Source organism: Anser brachyrhynchus, assembly GCF_964034855.1.
Source record: "Anser brachyrhynchus genome assembly, chromosome: 2".
Taxonomy (NCBI): Eukaryota; Metazoa; Chordata; class Aves; order Anseriformes; family Anatidae; genus Anser; species Anser brachyrhynchus.
The window spans coordinates 52998035-53014205 of record NC_137695.1 but is presented as its reverse complement, the minus strand read 5'-3'; the positions used below and the strand labels follow the sequence as shown (position 1 = coordinate 53014205).

General features: G+C 41.8%; 1 protein-coding gene across 4 annotated transcripts in view; it reads right to left on the bottom strand.

Annotated features, from left to right (window-relative positions):
* The window catches only part of E2F3 (E2F transcription factor 3), a 44145-nt gene that overhangs the window by 18400 nt on the left and 9574 nt on the right, over positions 1 to 16171 (bottom strand). Inside the window, exon 1 of one of the 4 annotated variants that reach the window (XM_080579241.1) lies at positions 14203 to 15252. The exons of the other annotated variants lie outside the window; for them this stretch is intronic. Coding sequence (XP_080435367.1) covers positions 14203 to 14247 — 45 coding nt within the window. The 5' untranslated portion in view covers positions 14248 to 15252. Of the gene's footprint in view, positions 1 to 14202; positions 15253 to 16171 lie in introns of those variants that run through there. 4 annotated transcript variants of the gene reach the window in all.

Sequence of the window (16171 nt, the reverse complement as noted above, 5' to 3'; positions counted from 1 at the left end):
GCAATGGCTTTCAGTTCTCAGGTTGAATTATGCAGAGGTTGCTGCCAGAGAAAAAGTATGCAAGTATCATGACTGCCTCCCAGTTATTACTGCAGAACATCATACAATGCCATTTTAACACCCACTAAAACGAATACATTAGCTCTCAGCTATGCTCAACAGTTGCAGCGCAGACAGCTCGTTCCTGCAGTAGCTGCAGTGTGCAGTGACACCCTGCACCTCACCCTGGTGTGGTAGCTCACACTGCTCACCTCTCAGTCTTGTCTGAACAGAAGAACATTTTCAACCACTTGTAAATGAAACAAAATGACTTCAACCAAACCAAGTAAGTAGTGAAACATAGCAATGAAAAGTAGCATTTTTCCCCCAGACCTACAGCTGATCATTTTTCCTGAAGGAAGATTATAATCTTGGGCTACTACTGAGCTTTGATTCTCACCCTGATGCCTTGTAGGTAGCTGACCTACCATAAGGTCAAGGTATCTCGCATTCACCACTGTTAATAAAACGGAGTTAAGTGAACAATCCATCTGAAGTTGTTCCATTTTCTGCTTGCTCATCAGTCTGCTTCAGTGCCATGGGATCAGCCTACGCAGCGTCAGGCTTGCGCTCAGTATGTTAGCCACTGCTAAAAGGTTCATCACCTTCCCCCACAGTGGTGCAGCACTTTGTATTTTCTTTGCATGAAATTGGGAAGGACAACACAATGATTAAGCAAGAAATAAACCAAAGTGTAAACCATGTTTCATGCCTCAGACCAACAGAATTACACCTATGCTGCATAGGAAATGAATCATCTGAAATCTTTCTATTACAATTTTTTCCGCCAAATATGAAACAATTACTTGTGACTGGAAGCAATGGCTTTGCACTGCACTGAGCTTGAAGACTTCAGTTACGAACTCATGTTGAAATATGAAAAGTTATTTTCAGGAAACTGCACCCAGTTTTCATCTCAACTGCTTAACTGCCCAAGGTGAGGAGCTCACAAGTCTCTGAGTAATCCTGAAAACGGCCCGATGTAAAAGCTACTCCTTCATCCCAACAGCTGCTGGAGACTAAGCTGCACTTGCTTGGTTAATGTGGAAGCTCTAGAGACAAAACTTCCAGAAAATGTACTGACAGGCAGACATGACTTATACGCAGATGCAGAGACAGACCAACCCGCGTCTTGTGGGGGAATCCTGACTGCAGGCTTTGGAGGGGTGGGTGCAGCCGGACACCCACCGCTGCTCCCATGGCTAGGCTGTGGTGGCAAGGCCAGCCCTTGGCCTCCAGCAGGCTTTAACATCAACCCGGCCCTACAAACTGGTGTCAAAGCTGCCAGCCGCTTGTGGGTCTTCCTTCCCAGAAGCACACCTTCAGCAAGACTGCTGCCTCCAGGCCTCAACCCGGCCCTACAAACTGGTGTCAAAGCTGCCGGCCGCTTGTGGGCCCTGTTCCCAGAAACACACCTTCAGCAAGACTGCTGCTTCCAGACCAGAGCTGAGGGGTTTTCAGTTGCAGATCATGTCAGTAATTTCTCACCACAGACATCCTTTGAAGAAAAACAAGTCTGTCATAAAACAGGCCTGCCACTAAACTTTAAAACTGACAGCAAGCAGGCGGGGGGGCCGGACATGACTGACGACAGAGCAGCAGCAAGAGACTTGCCGGTGTAATTTCTTTTGATTACGTATCTCTGCAACAATTACACTGACATACTCTTATGGTTTCCACGTTAGCCAGCAAGATAAAAGTAAACCAAGAAAGAAACTGTTAGTTCAGATTCACATAGTGTGTGGATGGGGCACCAGCTCTCCAGCTGGCTGAAGAGCTGCTTGCAGTATTTCGGCCCTTCACATTACATTAAACATTGACTGGTGAGACCAGAACTGAAGTGGAACAAGGGAAATACATCTTCAGTATCACTCTAAAGCTGGCCCAAAGAAAAATAACTGCAAAGCAATTGGCATCAAAATACATTCTATAGAGATTATGATATCTTTTGTATTTAAGGACATTTTAAAGTATTTTTTCCCCTGTTAAAAGTCATTAACTTCAAAGTAAGACTGTGATTGGATTAGTTCTATCAAGTGGCTTCCACTCTACTTGCAGAAATTAGCACAGCTACTTCGAAAAGAAAACTTTTCAAACACTATCAGTTGTCTATCAAATTGTCTCCTGAACAAACAAGCCCTGGGAGTGGTGAGAAAGGACAATGAGGGAGTTAGATAATAGGGTAGGATGAACTTCCTTGGAGGAAATTCCAGGAAATGCTATAAGGTATCAGGTATATAAGTAAAAACTAATGTAGTTCTGAAATACTGGGCATATATATTAACATAGTAACCAGGAGAAGACTTAGCCCTTACTTACAGAACAGAATGTAGAATACAGTCATAAAAGTCTCTAGGATGACAGAATTAATGAGATTTAACATTTCCAAAGTAAAGAGGCTCACTACACTCCACAGGAAAGCGGAAGGAGCATTCGCGTAGCCACAGCAGTGCTAACTCTGTGTTAGATGCACTGTAATGATGCAAGATTGGGCTTGCATCACAAAGTTTGCTTGCTAAATTGCCAGCCTAAGCCACAGCATCTCAAGCTTTGTTTTCCTTGGATACAAGATGCATAAAGGAAAGGACTGCGTCTGTGGAATTGTACCAATGAAGTTTTCAAAGTGCAAGTTTCCTTGCCCACACAGGTCTGTGGCTCAAGAGTTCCCCACTCCAACACCCCAAACCCTCCTGCACTCCATACCATACACCCTGAGCTCTACCAGCACCAAAGAACAGCACTGCTTTACTTACTGACAGGTGACTCACAGGGACCCAACTAATTTTGTCATTCGTTTCTGAAAGAACACCCGATAGGAGCCATATGCAAATGCTTCAGAAACTATAGCAGAAGCCTGCAAACTAGAAGGCAGTAAGTTTTAAATACTCAGATGCATATCAAGTTTAGTATTGGGAATTCATGTCCCCAAAGGAGAAGCCTTTCTAAAAAATTTTATTTTTTTTTAAATCGACACCAACCCACCAACCTTGACTCTATATTTTTAACTCACTGCCTAAGGGATGACAGGTCTTACATTTAACTACCTGTTCAGTTAATATAATTAGTTATGTGAGGTCAGATCTAACGCAGTAAAATCTTTTATTTTGAAGTACTTCCTTAACCTAGTTCTATACAAGTGTAAAACCATACAGCTGGATTTCTCAAAAGTAATAAATGTACTTTGAAACAATTTAGGGTGATAAAAGTATTATATAGATTCCAAAGGACATTGGGAAAGTTGACATAACTTTCAGGATACAACCAGACCTAGATGAGATGCAATTATTTGCACTGTATAGTCAGACGTTGAGAAGTGACAGAGTCCTAAGCATGGGCTGTAATACAGCATAGTTGTGCAAATTATGTAAACTGTGGGGGTATTTTTTCAGCTCACTTCAAGTCCCAACATTGTCCCAACAAACAGTGAGAAGTTATATTTGCTACAAGTAACTATAATGCAGAGTTTGCATGGAGAGATTGATAAGCCGTTCTCAAAGATTTTATTAAATACAGTTTTGAAAATGAAGTGACTAGTATCACATCAAAAAAAAAAACCTTAAGTAACCTTGAAGAAGTTAACACAATAAGCTCCTCCACATACCAAACATCAGAGTAACAAAAATAAATAACAAGTGCCATGAAACACAGTTTACATATCCAAAAAGAAACCATGCCTAGAAGCAATCACAAAGAAGGGTCCAAATCGGCAGAAAGTCACAGAAATCGTCAACAGCATACAAAGAGAAAAGGTAAGAATCACAGATAGCAGAACCTGCAGACACCAGTTGTGGTTGACATCTTAGATCAGAAGCAAATAATGCCATCAGAAGATTTCTTCACAGTACATTTCTTTGCCTACACACTTAATTGATTTCCACACAGCCTGGGTGGCTAAACTCTAAGAACTGATGATCTTCCCCAACACCACGTCAAAGTAGGCAGCTGTTCTATATATTCTTATTACACCAGTCAGTTTGGCATTAGACAGCTTACATGGCACAAAGATAGCAGAATTCTTCACGTTTTAAATTCTGTGTAATGTTACAAAGAACAGCTAATCCACATCCTACCTCAGTGGTATTTTATACCTATCAGCCACAGCAAGGAACAGAACAACTTAAGAGTGCTGGCAAAATGAAGATAAATTATGTGGTTCAAATGATAAGATTTACTTATTCCCAGTGACAGAGAGAGAAAAAAAAAACAAGACGACAAACAACAGTTCATGAGAAAAGAGAACAAGTGTTGGTAGACTAAACAATTTTCTTTTTCGCATCTGGACAAATTCTCTCATGCCATGGACAGGGCAATCTAAAAGCTGATGTGATAACCTAATTTGTAAGACGACATTCAAAACAGATGTGCTAACACAGGGAATAAATTTATTGTGGGAAAGAAGTGAACATTGCTGTTCTTTTGCATATTATGAAGTGTATTTCATAAAATAATCCCTTTTGGTTCTGGTGAAGGAGAACATATCAGGTCATAGAGTCAAGTCAAGCAAGGACATATAAAAAATTGAACCAGACATGATCTATCCACTCCATTTTGTCTTCTTTACTATGTATTTCCTAATGTAAACACCTTGAGATGACTTCTCCAGAAAAAAATACTCCCTTTAAGTCTGAACTTTTAAAATGGAAAAAAAAAAAGGCATTTTCTCTCTAACACAGCCTTTGATCAAAGAAAATAATCTGGCTTTCTAACATGACTTCCTACATACCACAGACCACTAGATTTCCCCTAGTTGCTATGCAGTTAGTAACATTAAACTACCTTCTAACCAAGGACAGGAAGAGACAGGAAGACATTACCAGGCAATGTCAGAATTTGCGCTAGGAGAAAGCTAAACAGAGAAGCACCTGTCAGGAAGGACCATGCACACAGTTGCTTTCACCAAAGAGTGGACAGATGGATTTGCTGACCTCAAGTCTATTTAGCACTGAAATTATAGAGTGCAACTCTTAGCAAGACATTCATTCTGTCACAGCTTGATGGTATTAACTCATGATTATTTACCACTCATTTAAAAAAAAGTTTAATTTCCACTTCAGTTTTGCACTGTTTTAGTTTCCAGTAGTAAGTTTTCAACGTGCTCAAATTCGACAATTCTTATATAAAAAAAAAAAAAAAAGTGCTTTTTACACTAGAGCCATCTGACAGAATAGCTGAGGCAGGAAGGGACCTGTGGAGCCCACCTAGTTTACCTCCACTGCTCAAAGCAGGGGCAACTACAGCAGGTTGCTCTGGGCTGTGTCCAGTTGGGTTTTGAGTATCTCCAAGGATGGAGATGAACAGTCCCAGCTCTCCTTGTGTGTCAGATGCTTCAGAGCCCTAATCACTTTTGCAGTCCTTCGTTGGACTCACCCCAGTATGTCCATGTCTCTCTTTTACTGATAAGCCCAGAACTGGACCCAGCCCGCCAGGTGTGTCTCACCAGGGCCAAGGAGAAGGGAAGGGTCCTCTCCCTCAATCTGCTGGTGCTACAATGTCTAGTTCAGCCCGGGAGGTTGTTGGTTTTCTTTGTTGTGAGGGCTTATCCCTGGCTCTTGGTGAACCTGGTATCCACCATCCTCCAGGGCTTTTTCTGCTAAGCTTTTTTTCAGCAGGTCCTGGTGCATGGGGTTATTCCTCCCCAGGGGCTGGACTTTGCACATCCCTTTGCCGAACTTCTTAGGTTACTGTCAGCCCTTTTCTCGGCCTGTCAAGGTCCTTCTGAAAGGCAGCACAATCACCACCAGTATCAACCACTCCTCACAATTCCATATCCTGTATATCAGTCAAGTTATCACTTAATATTTAATAAGCAAAGTACTGCTCAAGTTGCACAGTAAGGCATTTATTTCAGAACTCAAATAATTTTTGCTGCACTATTTAATATTTAACATCATCTTCTGTTTTCAACATTTTCGTTTATGAACGGTAGCACTGAATTGTGTATGTTATTCTAGTACCAGCTCCACTGTTCACAGAGGCCAAAATACCCCCTTTCATGTTCCTTTTCTTGTGCATCCCAGGATGCAAGCCTCAGAGCCACCGTCCCTCAGCATTGCACTGGAAGCTTGTGCAGTTGCTTGTCAACTCCTGACTCTTCAGAAGTGCTGCTTTCCAGGATACAGGCCCTCTTTCATAAGGCATAGCTTGCATTCCCTGTTCTCTGGCATACAACTTTGCCTTTGGCTGTATTAAAGACACAGTGTGTTTGAATGAGCCTACAGAGCAAGTTGTAAGAGTCCCATTATCATTTACTATTCTACAAGCAATTACTATCAGTAACAATTTTTCGTTTACTTTTGGGACAGAGATGAAAGCCTACCATAGCGCTGAGATTAGTGCAAATACTCACTGGAATCAACCAAAAGGACCCTTTTCCTCATCTGACTTGTAGCCAGTTTTTAAGCCAACACCATACTGACAGTGCTATATTTTTAAAATCAAAATGATTTATAAAAATCAAACATCCTTCCTATCAATCTCATCAGATATCTATGTCTTCATTATCTTTTAACTTTTGGTTGGTGATGAAGAATATTAGGAAAATAAGAAGGGTGAGCTGGAAAGAACTGGCTGTTGAATATTTCTGGTAAACATTTTAAGAAACTGAACAAGCACTTTTTGCAGTTCTGTGTACAGAAGAACTCCAGTCTTCTAATTGCATGCTACTTAAACCCTACAGAAAGGCTTATTTCAAGACTGTTGGGTATCCCCAGGTTTTAGGGATGAGTTAGGGATGCCAGAACAAATCTCAAAGAGCAGAACATGAGCAGAGAGGTAAAAGAGACAATGCTTAGGAAGAAAGCAGAAACTCTGGTATCTATTCATAAGTTTTAATTTCTATTCATTGCAACCTAAAGTTCAGAGAAAGCCCATTTGGCTTCTTGCACTGCTGCCTTCCTCCTCCTTCCCTTTCTACTACCCGCTTTGCTGTATAATCGTGCAGTTATTAGAACCATCCATAGGCAATGGACGGCTAAATGGGATTTTCCAGAAGCCTGCAGAAGTCTTCCAGTGGAATCTAGCACATAAATATCACCTATTAAAGACTGCACTAAAATTCCTTTCTTTAAATAGATTTCCTTCTTCAAAATTATCTATTCAATTCAGGCTCATAGGTTCTTCCACAAATGTACCTTAATGTATTCAGAAGATAAATGACCACATGATTTAATTGTGCCTTCTTCACGAGAAAAAAAAAAACTTTCTTTCTTATGATCAGTACACCTTGATCCTTTTCATTTTCAAATGCAGTTTCATTTATGAGTCATCATTCCCTTCTCACACGTACACTTTTCAGTCTCTCTTCTTCATTTCATCTTTCTCCTCTTGTTTTAGTAAAAGCTGTAGGTAGGACAAACTAAAATAGCAAGTTTCACAACTGGACATGAGACATCCTTAAATTTAGATCAAATGAGCCCTCCCAAAGTATACAGGCTCTTTCCAACCAGACAGATTTATAAAAGTTACGTATAATTATAGAAAGGAATAGGATCAAAAATAGCCTGTATATGATGGCTTTTCTCAACAGTATGTGCAGAGGGAGATGGACAGCCTTATTCTCTTAGCAGCAGCAGGAGGGGGTAAGACAACTCTGGACAGCCATTGGAAGCCCCCATGGGCTTCTGCAGGCTTCCTAGGTTATTAAAAAGCCTGGAGTTTGGTAGATTCTCAAAACAAACAAGCAAACAAACACACCTCATTTTCTACACTAATTATTATCCCAAACACAATTCCAAACGATATCGAACTATAAAACTAAGATTACTCGAGAAAACTTGACATTTCACTATCTGAGGTTGCAAATTCCTATTTAAGGTTAAACAAAAGAACTTTCAAGACAGTCTTGGAAGAAACCTGCACTGCCAGCCATCAGTCTGTCTGGGAAGCATAAAACAATAAACAGCAAAAAAAAAAAAAGCCACTACTGTCTTGCCCTGACATCCGTAACTTCTACCCGTTCAACGAGCACCTGTTGACAATAGCAGTAAGAGTCTTCTTACTCATGACTTCCCTCCTACACTTTGCACTGGCAGGCCCTCACACACTCTGTGCTGACTTGGAACAAGTTCTGCAGCACAGTCCTATGCTTTCCACAGCAAACTGGAAACTTTGTGTCCACTTGAGGTAAATATATTTTATTGAATTGAATATAAAAAGTAAATATGGCAGAGTTACAGTGTTCCTTGTGTAAAAAAACGAATTCCAAAATAAATAAAATTTGAAAGCTATGTAGCAATCTTACTATCCTGCAAATGTTTAAATACACAATGGCGCTAAAGAAAGTATCGGGAGAAAGATGGAAAATTTGGCAGCTGCTCTGGAGAGAGCTGAGGCTCTTGGCTGTGGGCAATGTGCAGAAGGATTGTGAGATAAACATATCTGAATGTTTTTGCTGAGGTAATCAATAACAAAATAGTTATGTTTGAAATTAGGCTACAGATTAAAGGGATAACTCCTATTTTGCAGCCCTGTTGTTTCCGGCTGTCTCTAGAGTTGGTTAGTTTGTTAACAGTACACTAGTTGACTTGGAAGGTGGAGATTTCCTTACAGCCACAAAGACAGACCTCCTCTTACTGCTAAGCTGAAGGTGAAATTCTGCAGCGCATTTTGGTTATAGGGGCTGAACTCTGCAGTGGCTTGCAATAAACCAGGTTGTGGGTGCTCTCCGTTCCGTGCAGGCCAGCTCCATCTCTCCACTTGAGGGAAGGGGAGAGACTTTGCCATGAGGGCAGCCACAAAACTCAACCTTTCTTGATGAACTTTCCATATGACTGGCATTTGTTACAACTAATCTGACCAGAAGCTCTTGGAGCCTTCCCATGTTTATAATCCATGTGAGATAAGCCCCTCAGCTGCCGCTGGGGCTATGGGCAGTAAAAGCCATCCTAATTGATATCTCCAGGGATTCTGTAACCTGTCGTGCAAGACCACAATGCCTTTTCTTTTCTCTGTTAAAAATCAGTCTCTTAAAGCCCTGCTTGAGGTGACTGTACCTGTCAAAGCAGCACAGCCAGTCCTTCAACAGAAGGTACTTCCTGAGAGCAATGATGTCAGAAAAGGTCTCCAGTATTATAATTTCACCCTACATACATAACTTCTAGGCACCGATTACATTTATATCTTCACCAATTTCAATGCCAGCCATCAGAGTGTAATTAAATTAAATGTAGCCTCGGAGCCTCAGTCAGGGACTGGAAGCTGAGTGTACAAGATGCAGTACAAACACACAGCTAAAGAAACAGATTCTCACTTTAAGCAGCTATGGATTTCCTCTGTGAATTGAGAAGATTGTGAGCAACATTTTCTCCACGTGCTCACAATCTCCTAAACTGCTCCCAAACCTGTAAAAGCTGAAAAGTGGAGACGGGGAATATGTGTGAGACAGCTTCAGTCCTTGGGCATTGCTGGCAAGGCACCGGCAGCTGCACGTGCTCAGGAACCTAAGCAGTAAGGGCACAAATAACTTTGTGCCTATTTTTTTGGAGAATCAGCTGTTGGGTTGTCATTACACACAACTCCACGTGCTTCTAGGAGGTGCTAGGGTCACACACAAGGCAAAGCTCTTGGTCTGCTGCAGCAAGCAAGGCATCACACGTGGCACCACGGGAGCGCTGGGCTCAGACACGTCCCAGCACTCGCAACTGAGGGTGCAGCTGGGCACCAGCTCCCCAGCCAGCCCACCTGGGGAGCTTGGTGGGCTGAAAACCAAGGGCTCATCCTGTGTTAGCTTTCAGCTGGAGCAGGTCCCCAGTCTGGCTGCATTTGGGGCAGAATGAGCCCAGCAATGTGGCAGGAAGGAGGTGGGAACCCCCCAACAGAGAGGCAGGGCAGGACGACCCCTTTGGTGGCGGCTGTGTGCTTCACCTTACGGTGTGAAACTGCATCCCTGGATTGTCTCTTCATAGGATCGTAATGGTTGGAAGAGGCCTTCAAGATCATCTGGTCCAACCATCACCCTACTGCCAATGTCACCCACTAAACTGTGTCCCTAAGCGCCATGTCCAACCTTTCCTTGAACACCCCCAGGGACGGTGACTTCACCACCTCCCTGGGCAACCCGTTCCAATGCCTGACTGCTCTTTCTGAGAAGAAATGTCTCCTAATTTCTAACCTAAATCTCCCCTGGCACAACTTGAGGCCATTCCCGCTAGTCCTATCACTAGTTACCTGTGAGAAAAGGCCGACCCCCACCTCCCCACAGCTTCCTTTCAGGTAGTTGGAGAGAGCAATAAGGTCTCCCCTGAGCCTCCTCTTCTCCAGACTAAAGGTTCTCCAGTTCCCTCAGCCGCTCCTCACAGGACTCCTGTTCCAGGCCCTTCATCAGCTTCGTAGCCCTTCTCTGGACACGCTCCAGGTCCTCAATGTCCTTCTTGTAGTGAGGGGCCCAAAGCTGAACACAGCACTCGAGGTGCGGCCTCACCAGAGCAGAATACATGGTGACGATCACCTCCCTGGTACTGCTGGCTACACTACTCCTGATACAAGCCAGGATGCCGCTGGCCTTCTTGGCCACCTGGGCACACTGCCGGCTCGTGTTCAGGTGAGCATTGACCAACACCCCCAGATCCAGGAAGCCCTTTCCGTCATGAAGCAATTTCCAGTGGCACTGGTCCCATCCTCATTTCGTCTTTTCCTTCCTACCCAGCAAGCAATTAAACTTACCCCATCTATGAGAGGATTATATTTCACTTCCTAGAACATGGAGATAGGAAGCAGAAGGATATTTTAGTTTCCAAGACAAACAGCCATGTCCCTGCTGCTGAACTGAACGGAACGAATATTTTGGTCTGGGGTGAGATGGTGAGGAACAACACAAAGACCTTTGTCACCCACTCACGTACTGCAGATCCTTGTCACAACTGGGTGACTTTGTGTCTCAGTCCCAGCATGAAACTAGATCACCTGAAGGATCTCGACATGGTAATTAATCCTTGCCTGTATGTTATTTTGTTCAGTAACACTGAACAGTTTACCAAGCAGCACAACTGTTTAATCATATCACCCAACTATTGAATTTAGTATGCTGAAAACAAGCCTTGCTATTTCTACCTTACATTCAAAGTGTAACAATGAAGAAAAGGGAAACATTTGTCAATAATATTACTCTGTTCCCATAGACAGAGTTTCATCTGTCAAATATACTATAGAAAACAAGGAGAACAAGGCTAATCAAATGCTACCACCTTTCTTCCTCTCTCTTATTGCCTCTCCTAAGATTGACCACATTTGTGGTTAAATGCAGGGAGTCAAACTTCCTATAAGCAGTGTCGTTAAGGTTCCAGATTTCCACTGTGGTTCAGCCATATCACAGCTCTGGAAATGCATACTGGTTCATGTTCAAACCACCACGTTAGGTTTTAAAGGTTAAAAAAATAAATAAATAAAAAAATTTCACACTGCAACTGTGAAAGGTTCTTACCAGGACAACCCTGCTGACATAACTTCTTAAAGGAAAAGGATCTTAAAATCAAGCTTTAAAATGTATAAATATATATCTACTTATTGAGATATATGCATCTCAATATATATATTGATATATAACTATACAAACACACCCACATATATATAATCAATAAACCAATAAATATCTGTATCTATATATCAATCACTTTGTTGAAATTACTAGTCTGAATGAAAATGCTTAGTGAAAAGACTGACATGAATTCATCCTGCCAGGGGAGCTACAAACAGCTAACTGAACAGAAGAAGCAATACTAGCACTTCAGGATCCCCAGTAGGGACTAGAAGGACTCCAATTTGTCCCCTCAGAGGCTCTCAGCAAGTGAGTCTTGAGAAGATGCAAACTCCACAAACTCCAAGCACCTGCATGATATGCAGGTCCCTCATGAGAAGAGAAGCACCTAAGTTTATCTTCACCAAGGGATCTGCTCATTACAAAATGGACATCGAAGCACGCTGATAGTTGGACCATTTTTCTGAAGAGAAAAAAATCAGATCAGGATACCACAACCACGTGATGGTAGTCAACGTAGATCTAAGAAATTCAGTTTCAACTCCGCCTCTGACAGCAAGAGCAAACTAAGTGAAGACTGAAGTTTCTCCACTCTATGCACAAGAAGAGGGAAGTGACTACTCATGGCCCTGATTGATATTACTCTCAAAAAGAATCCAGTCATGCATGGTGTGCACATGCATTAACAGAGAGACCTAGTGACACGTGCACAAAGATCTCCCCCACACAAAGTGCTGCTGCATCAGCCCTGACCTGCACTACTCCTTCAGTTCAGACTAATACATTGACTAAGTTACACTCCACTTTTTTACTCAGAGAAGAGCAGACCATGGAGCTTCGCTCTTCATTCATTCACTCTTAATTCCAGATTCTAACTCAGAAGAATACTGCATTTGTTCTGTGCTGGGGCTCATGCCCTGCAAGCCCATGCAACCATGGAGGGCACTCAAATGTAAGACATAGTCATAAAGACAGAAAACAGCATCTCCAACATTCAGGGAGAGGTGAAATACTTGTAGATGATGTTTAGTGCTACTCTGCAGGGGAAAAAAAAAAATGATACATTTGCATACTATTTTTGCATCATTCAAAGAGTTTGGGGCTGAATCTGGACAATGTATCTCACAGCAGAAAGGAAAACAAGAGGAAAACAAGCCTTCCAGCTGTTGGCATTCAGGTTGTGCCTGATCTTCTAAGCATTTTGATGCTTGCAAGACCACAATTGCAAGACCAGTGGGAAAGCCTGGGACGCACTGGTGGGCAAGAACATTCATTTGGATCTTTATGTCAAAATTCCTGTGATAATGTACTTTTATGAGAAGTTCAAGAAGTTTAAAACAATTAAAGATCTGTTCACGTCTACCATTTCAACAAGGCACCACTATTGAACGGTTCAATAACCAAGCTCAAGTATCTGATATTTTTAGCTAGATATACTGTAACATCTCACAGATGCCTGGAGTTTTCTCCCTGCAAGGTCTGAAGGAGATTCCTTCCTTCTCAACTGCCAGTTAAGCAGAATTTGGGGGCTGCTTTTCACACACTGAGACAACCGAACTCTTAAAATGGCTGGGAAAGCCACATTTCTCCACTTCAAATGAAGTGCTAGCAACAGATATAATGCTTGCCTGGTACAATTGGTGCTGCTTCCCCCCCCTAGAAGAAGTAGGGAAATGTGTTCAAAATGTCATTGAGGCCATCAAAAGATCTAAAGGGTAGTCAAGAAAACAAAAACTGGACAAATCTGAAAGGGGGGGGAAGGCTGAAATTTTAATCCCTTCTTACTATACACTGAATGATTCAGTAACTCCCAATTCACTTTGAGGCAAAAATACCTGATTTGGGCCTTAAAGAAAGAGTGTGTCTTAGTCTCTGCATTGCAGATGAGAACAATCACATTTTGCTTGCTCTGACTTATTGCTAAATTGATTATTCTCCAGGACTGGGAAAGAGGGAGAAAGGAAGGAGATGGTAATTGTCCCTATAAAATTCTTTAAGAAGATGAAAGAACTGAATGCATCTTACTTTTCCTAGCAACCCTCTTTCCTAATTCAGAAGCAAATAAATCACACTCAGGATAGTATCCTGAACATATGGCTTTCTCTGAATAAGGGGAATTTGCCTGCCTACAAGCTTGCTTTTCTTTTCTTCTCTCTCTCTCTCTCTTTTTTAAATATGTCAGTCTCTGGAATCCCTATTCACACATTCCCCTTCACAGCACAGTGGGTTTCTGCCTAGGAAAAAAAAACAAACTTTATAAATATTAACTTATTTCTGTCTACAGAAAGCTGTACCTGAGCTTAACATCTAGACAACTGCATGCAACCTGTTCACTACTGTTGCATTTACTTCCCACATACTCAGCTAAAGCATGATGTAAGTAAGATAATAAAAGGTAAGGACTTCAGTGCCCCAAGGCATACGACAACATGAAAAGCTTCCTTAGAGAACAGATCTCAAGCAAACAATGTTGGAAGTCTCCAAATGATCTTGCACCTTTCTTTACCACATTTCCTGCAAACACCTCTGAAGCACATGGCTCCAAGAGTGGCAACTTACGGAACATGTTTTTACTTCTTCTTTTCCTTCTCCATGCACAAGACACCTTATTTTGCACGGTCTGTGCTTTGAATGCTCCCCCATCGTGATGTAAAGCAGCAAAAAGGGAGGACCGTTGGAGGGACAGTACTAACCCCTTGATCTGAAAGATGCTTCCTATGGAGGCCTTGCAGGCTCATGGTTGCAAAATGGTGGTTGTGAGGGCCCTGAGAAGGGGGAAGATACCCGCCGAAGCTTCTCACCCTTCTGTCTGCAATCTCAGAGGGAACTGGTTGCAAAGTGCAGAAGATGACCACAGAGAAAGCTGCCAACAGGAATAAAAGGACAGTGAGGATGCCAAAATGCAATGGTCTGCATTTTTTTAAATTAACAAATAAAAAGACAAGCAAGAAAAATGTGACTAGAAACTGAAATCAGAAATGAAATTGAAACAATTTTATACAAAGCATGAACCAAAGTCATACCAAAACCCACCTGATTTTTTCTATGAACATCATTCGCAATTCCCCCTGTTCATTTATGTCATCTTCATGGTGTCAGTTTTCGAGAGAACAATTCTCAGCTCAGCACGACAGAACAGTGATACTGACGGGCATGTAGAACATTGGCATGTTATAAATAAGCTGCTAATTTGAGGTGGGAAAAATCATCTAGGCGGCTCTTATGATTAAGAACCAGAGGAAGAAAATGAGCAACTTGCTTATGCTTCCAGGACACTGCTTTTTACAAAAAGAACTTTTTCTAACCCTCAATTCCTATGGAAAAAAAAAAAAAAAGAATCCTAGCACCAGTGAAACACCCACTGGTTAGACAAAGCAGCCAGCGAAAATGCTATTATAATTTTAAAGCCCTTGCTGCCCCTGCCTTGAGTAGTAAGCTGTCTTTTCTACTGGTTCAAGAGGTTTGTTCTTAAAAAGAGTACTACAGAGTTGTGAAGTTTCAGCTTCCTCTCATCTGACTTGCAGTTTTACATAACGTGTAAGAGACGTTTTTAGGCTATAGATACTGCGTATCCGAGAAAAGAAGGATGTGCAGAACTATTATACAGCAATTTGTATCTGGGTTACTTGCAGCTGCTTGATAAAAGCCTTACTATGAAAAGCAAAACTTTATTCTGCTGAACTGACACCCAGGATTATTCGTGTTTCTGATAGGCCTGATCACCACCCTCCTTCTGTCCTGAGCTAGGTTCCCTTCCCACCCTTCCCCAGTGTGCAATTGCAGATAACGCCCTGCTGCTGCATGGCTGCCATCGCTGGTATTATTTCTGTATCACGTGGGCATTGTCGCTCTTTACCAGAACGCCGCTTACTAAGCAATATTATAAAAATTCCTGTGAATATCTATGTTCACCATAAGTGAGGATAATGGCCTCATTGCAAAAGTCTCGATAAAAGCGGCATGTTCCAGCAAGACAGCTTTCAGATATCGCTAAACAAAAGCCTACTGTGAGAGCCGTAACCAACATCAATTCCCACTACGTGAAGACATTAGACAAAGTGTGAACTAGCTTACTGTATGGGGACAAAAAACTGACTGTCAATGTGTGGGACCAACACTGCCTAAAACACTACACTGGCAAGTCAAAATACAACCAGCATATATGCATGGTAATTGCCATTTAATTCCAGAGTTAGCAGTAGAAGAAAACAAGTACCGAAGGCAATATTAGGTTACTAGCATCACTCAAGACATTATAATTCCATATCTTTCCATTTCTAGTGTCTTTGATGAGGAAAAAATGACTTTAAAACCAGCAGACTTTAAAAGAAACACTATATAAATCCCAGGTTCCATCACAGAAGTAGAGAGCACACCAAAAGCTTAAGATCTGCTCCTAAAAATATGTATTTTCCACTATAAAGTAGACAACCTTATACATGGGAACCACCATTCCACACAAAAAACAAGACAAGACCCTTTCTGCCTGGGCATCATTTTACATTTTTACATATTTATCTATTTACATTGTGGTAGCACCCAAAAAGCCAAAAGCCTACAGTCAGAATAAGCATACTATACCAATACAAATGCCAGGCCAAGAGTTTACTTCTTAACTTCCAGACCTGAAATTCCCCTGATTACATACCTTAAATGAAAGTC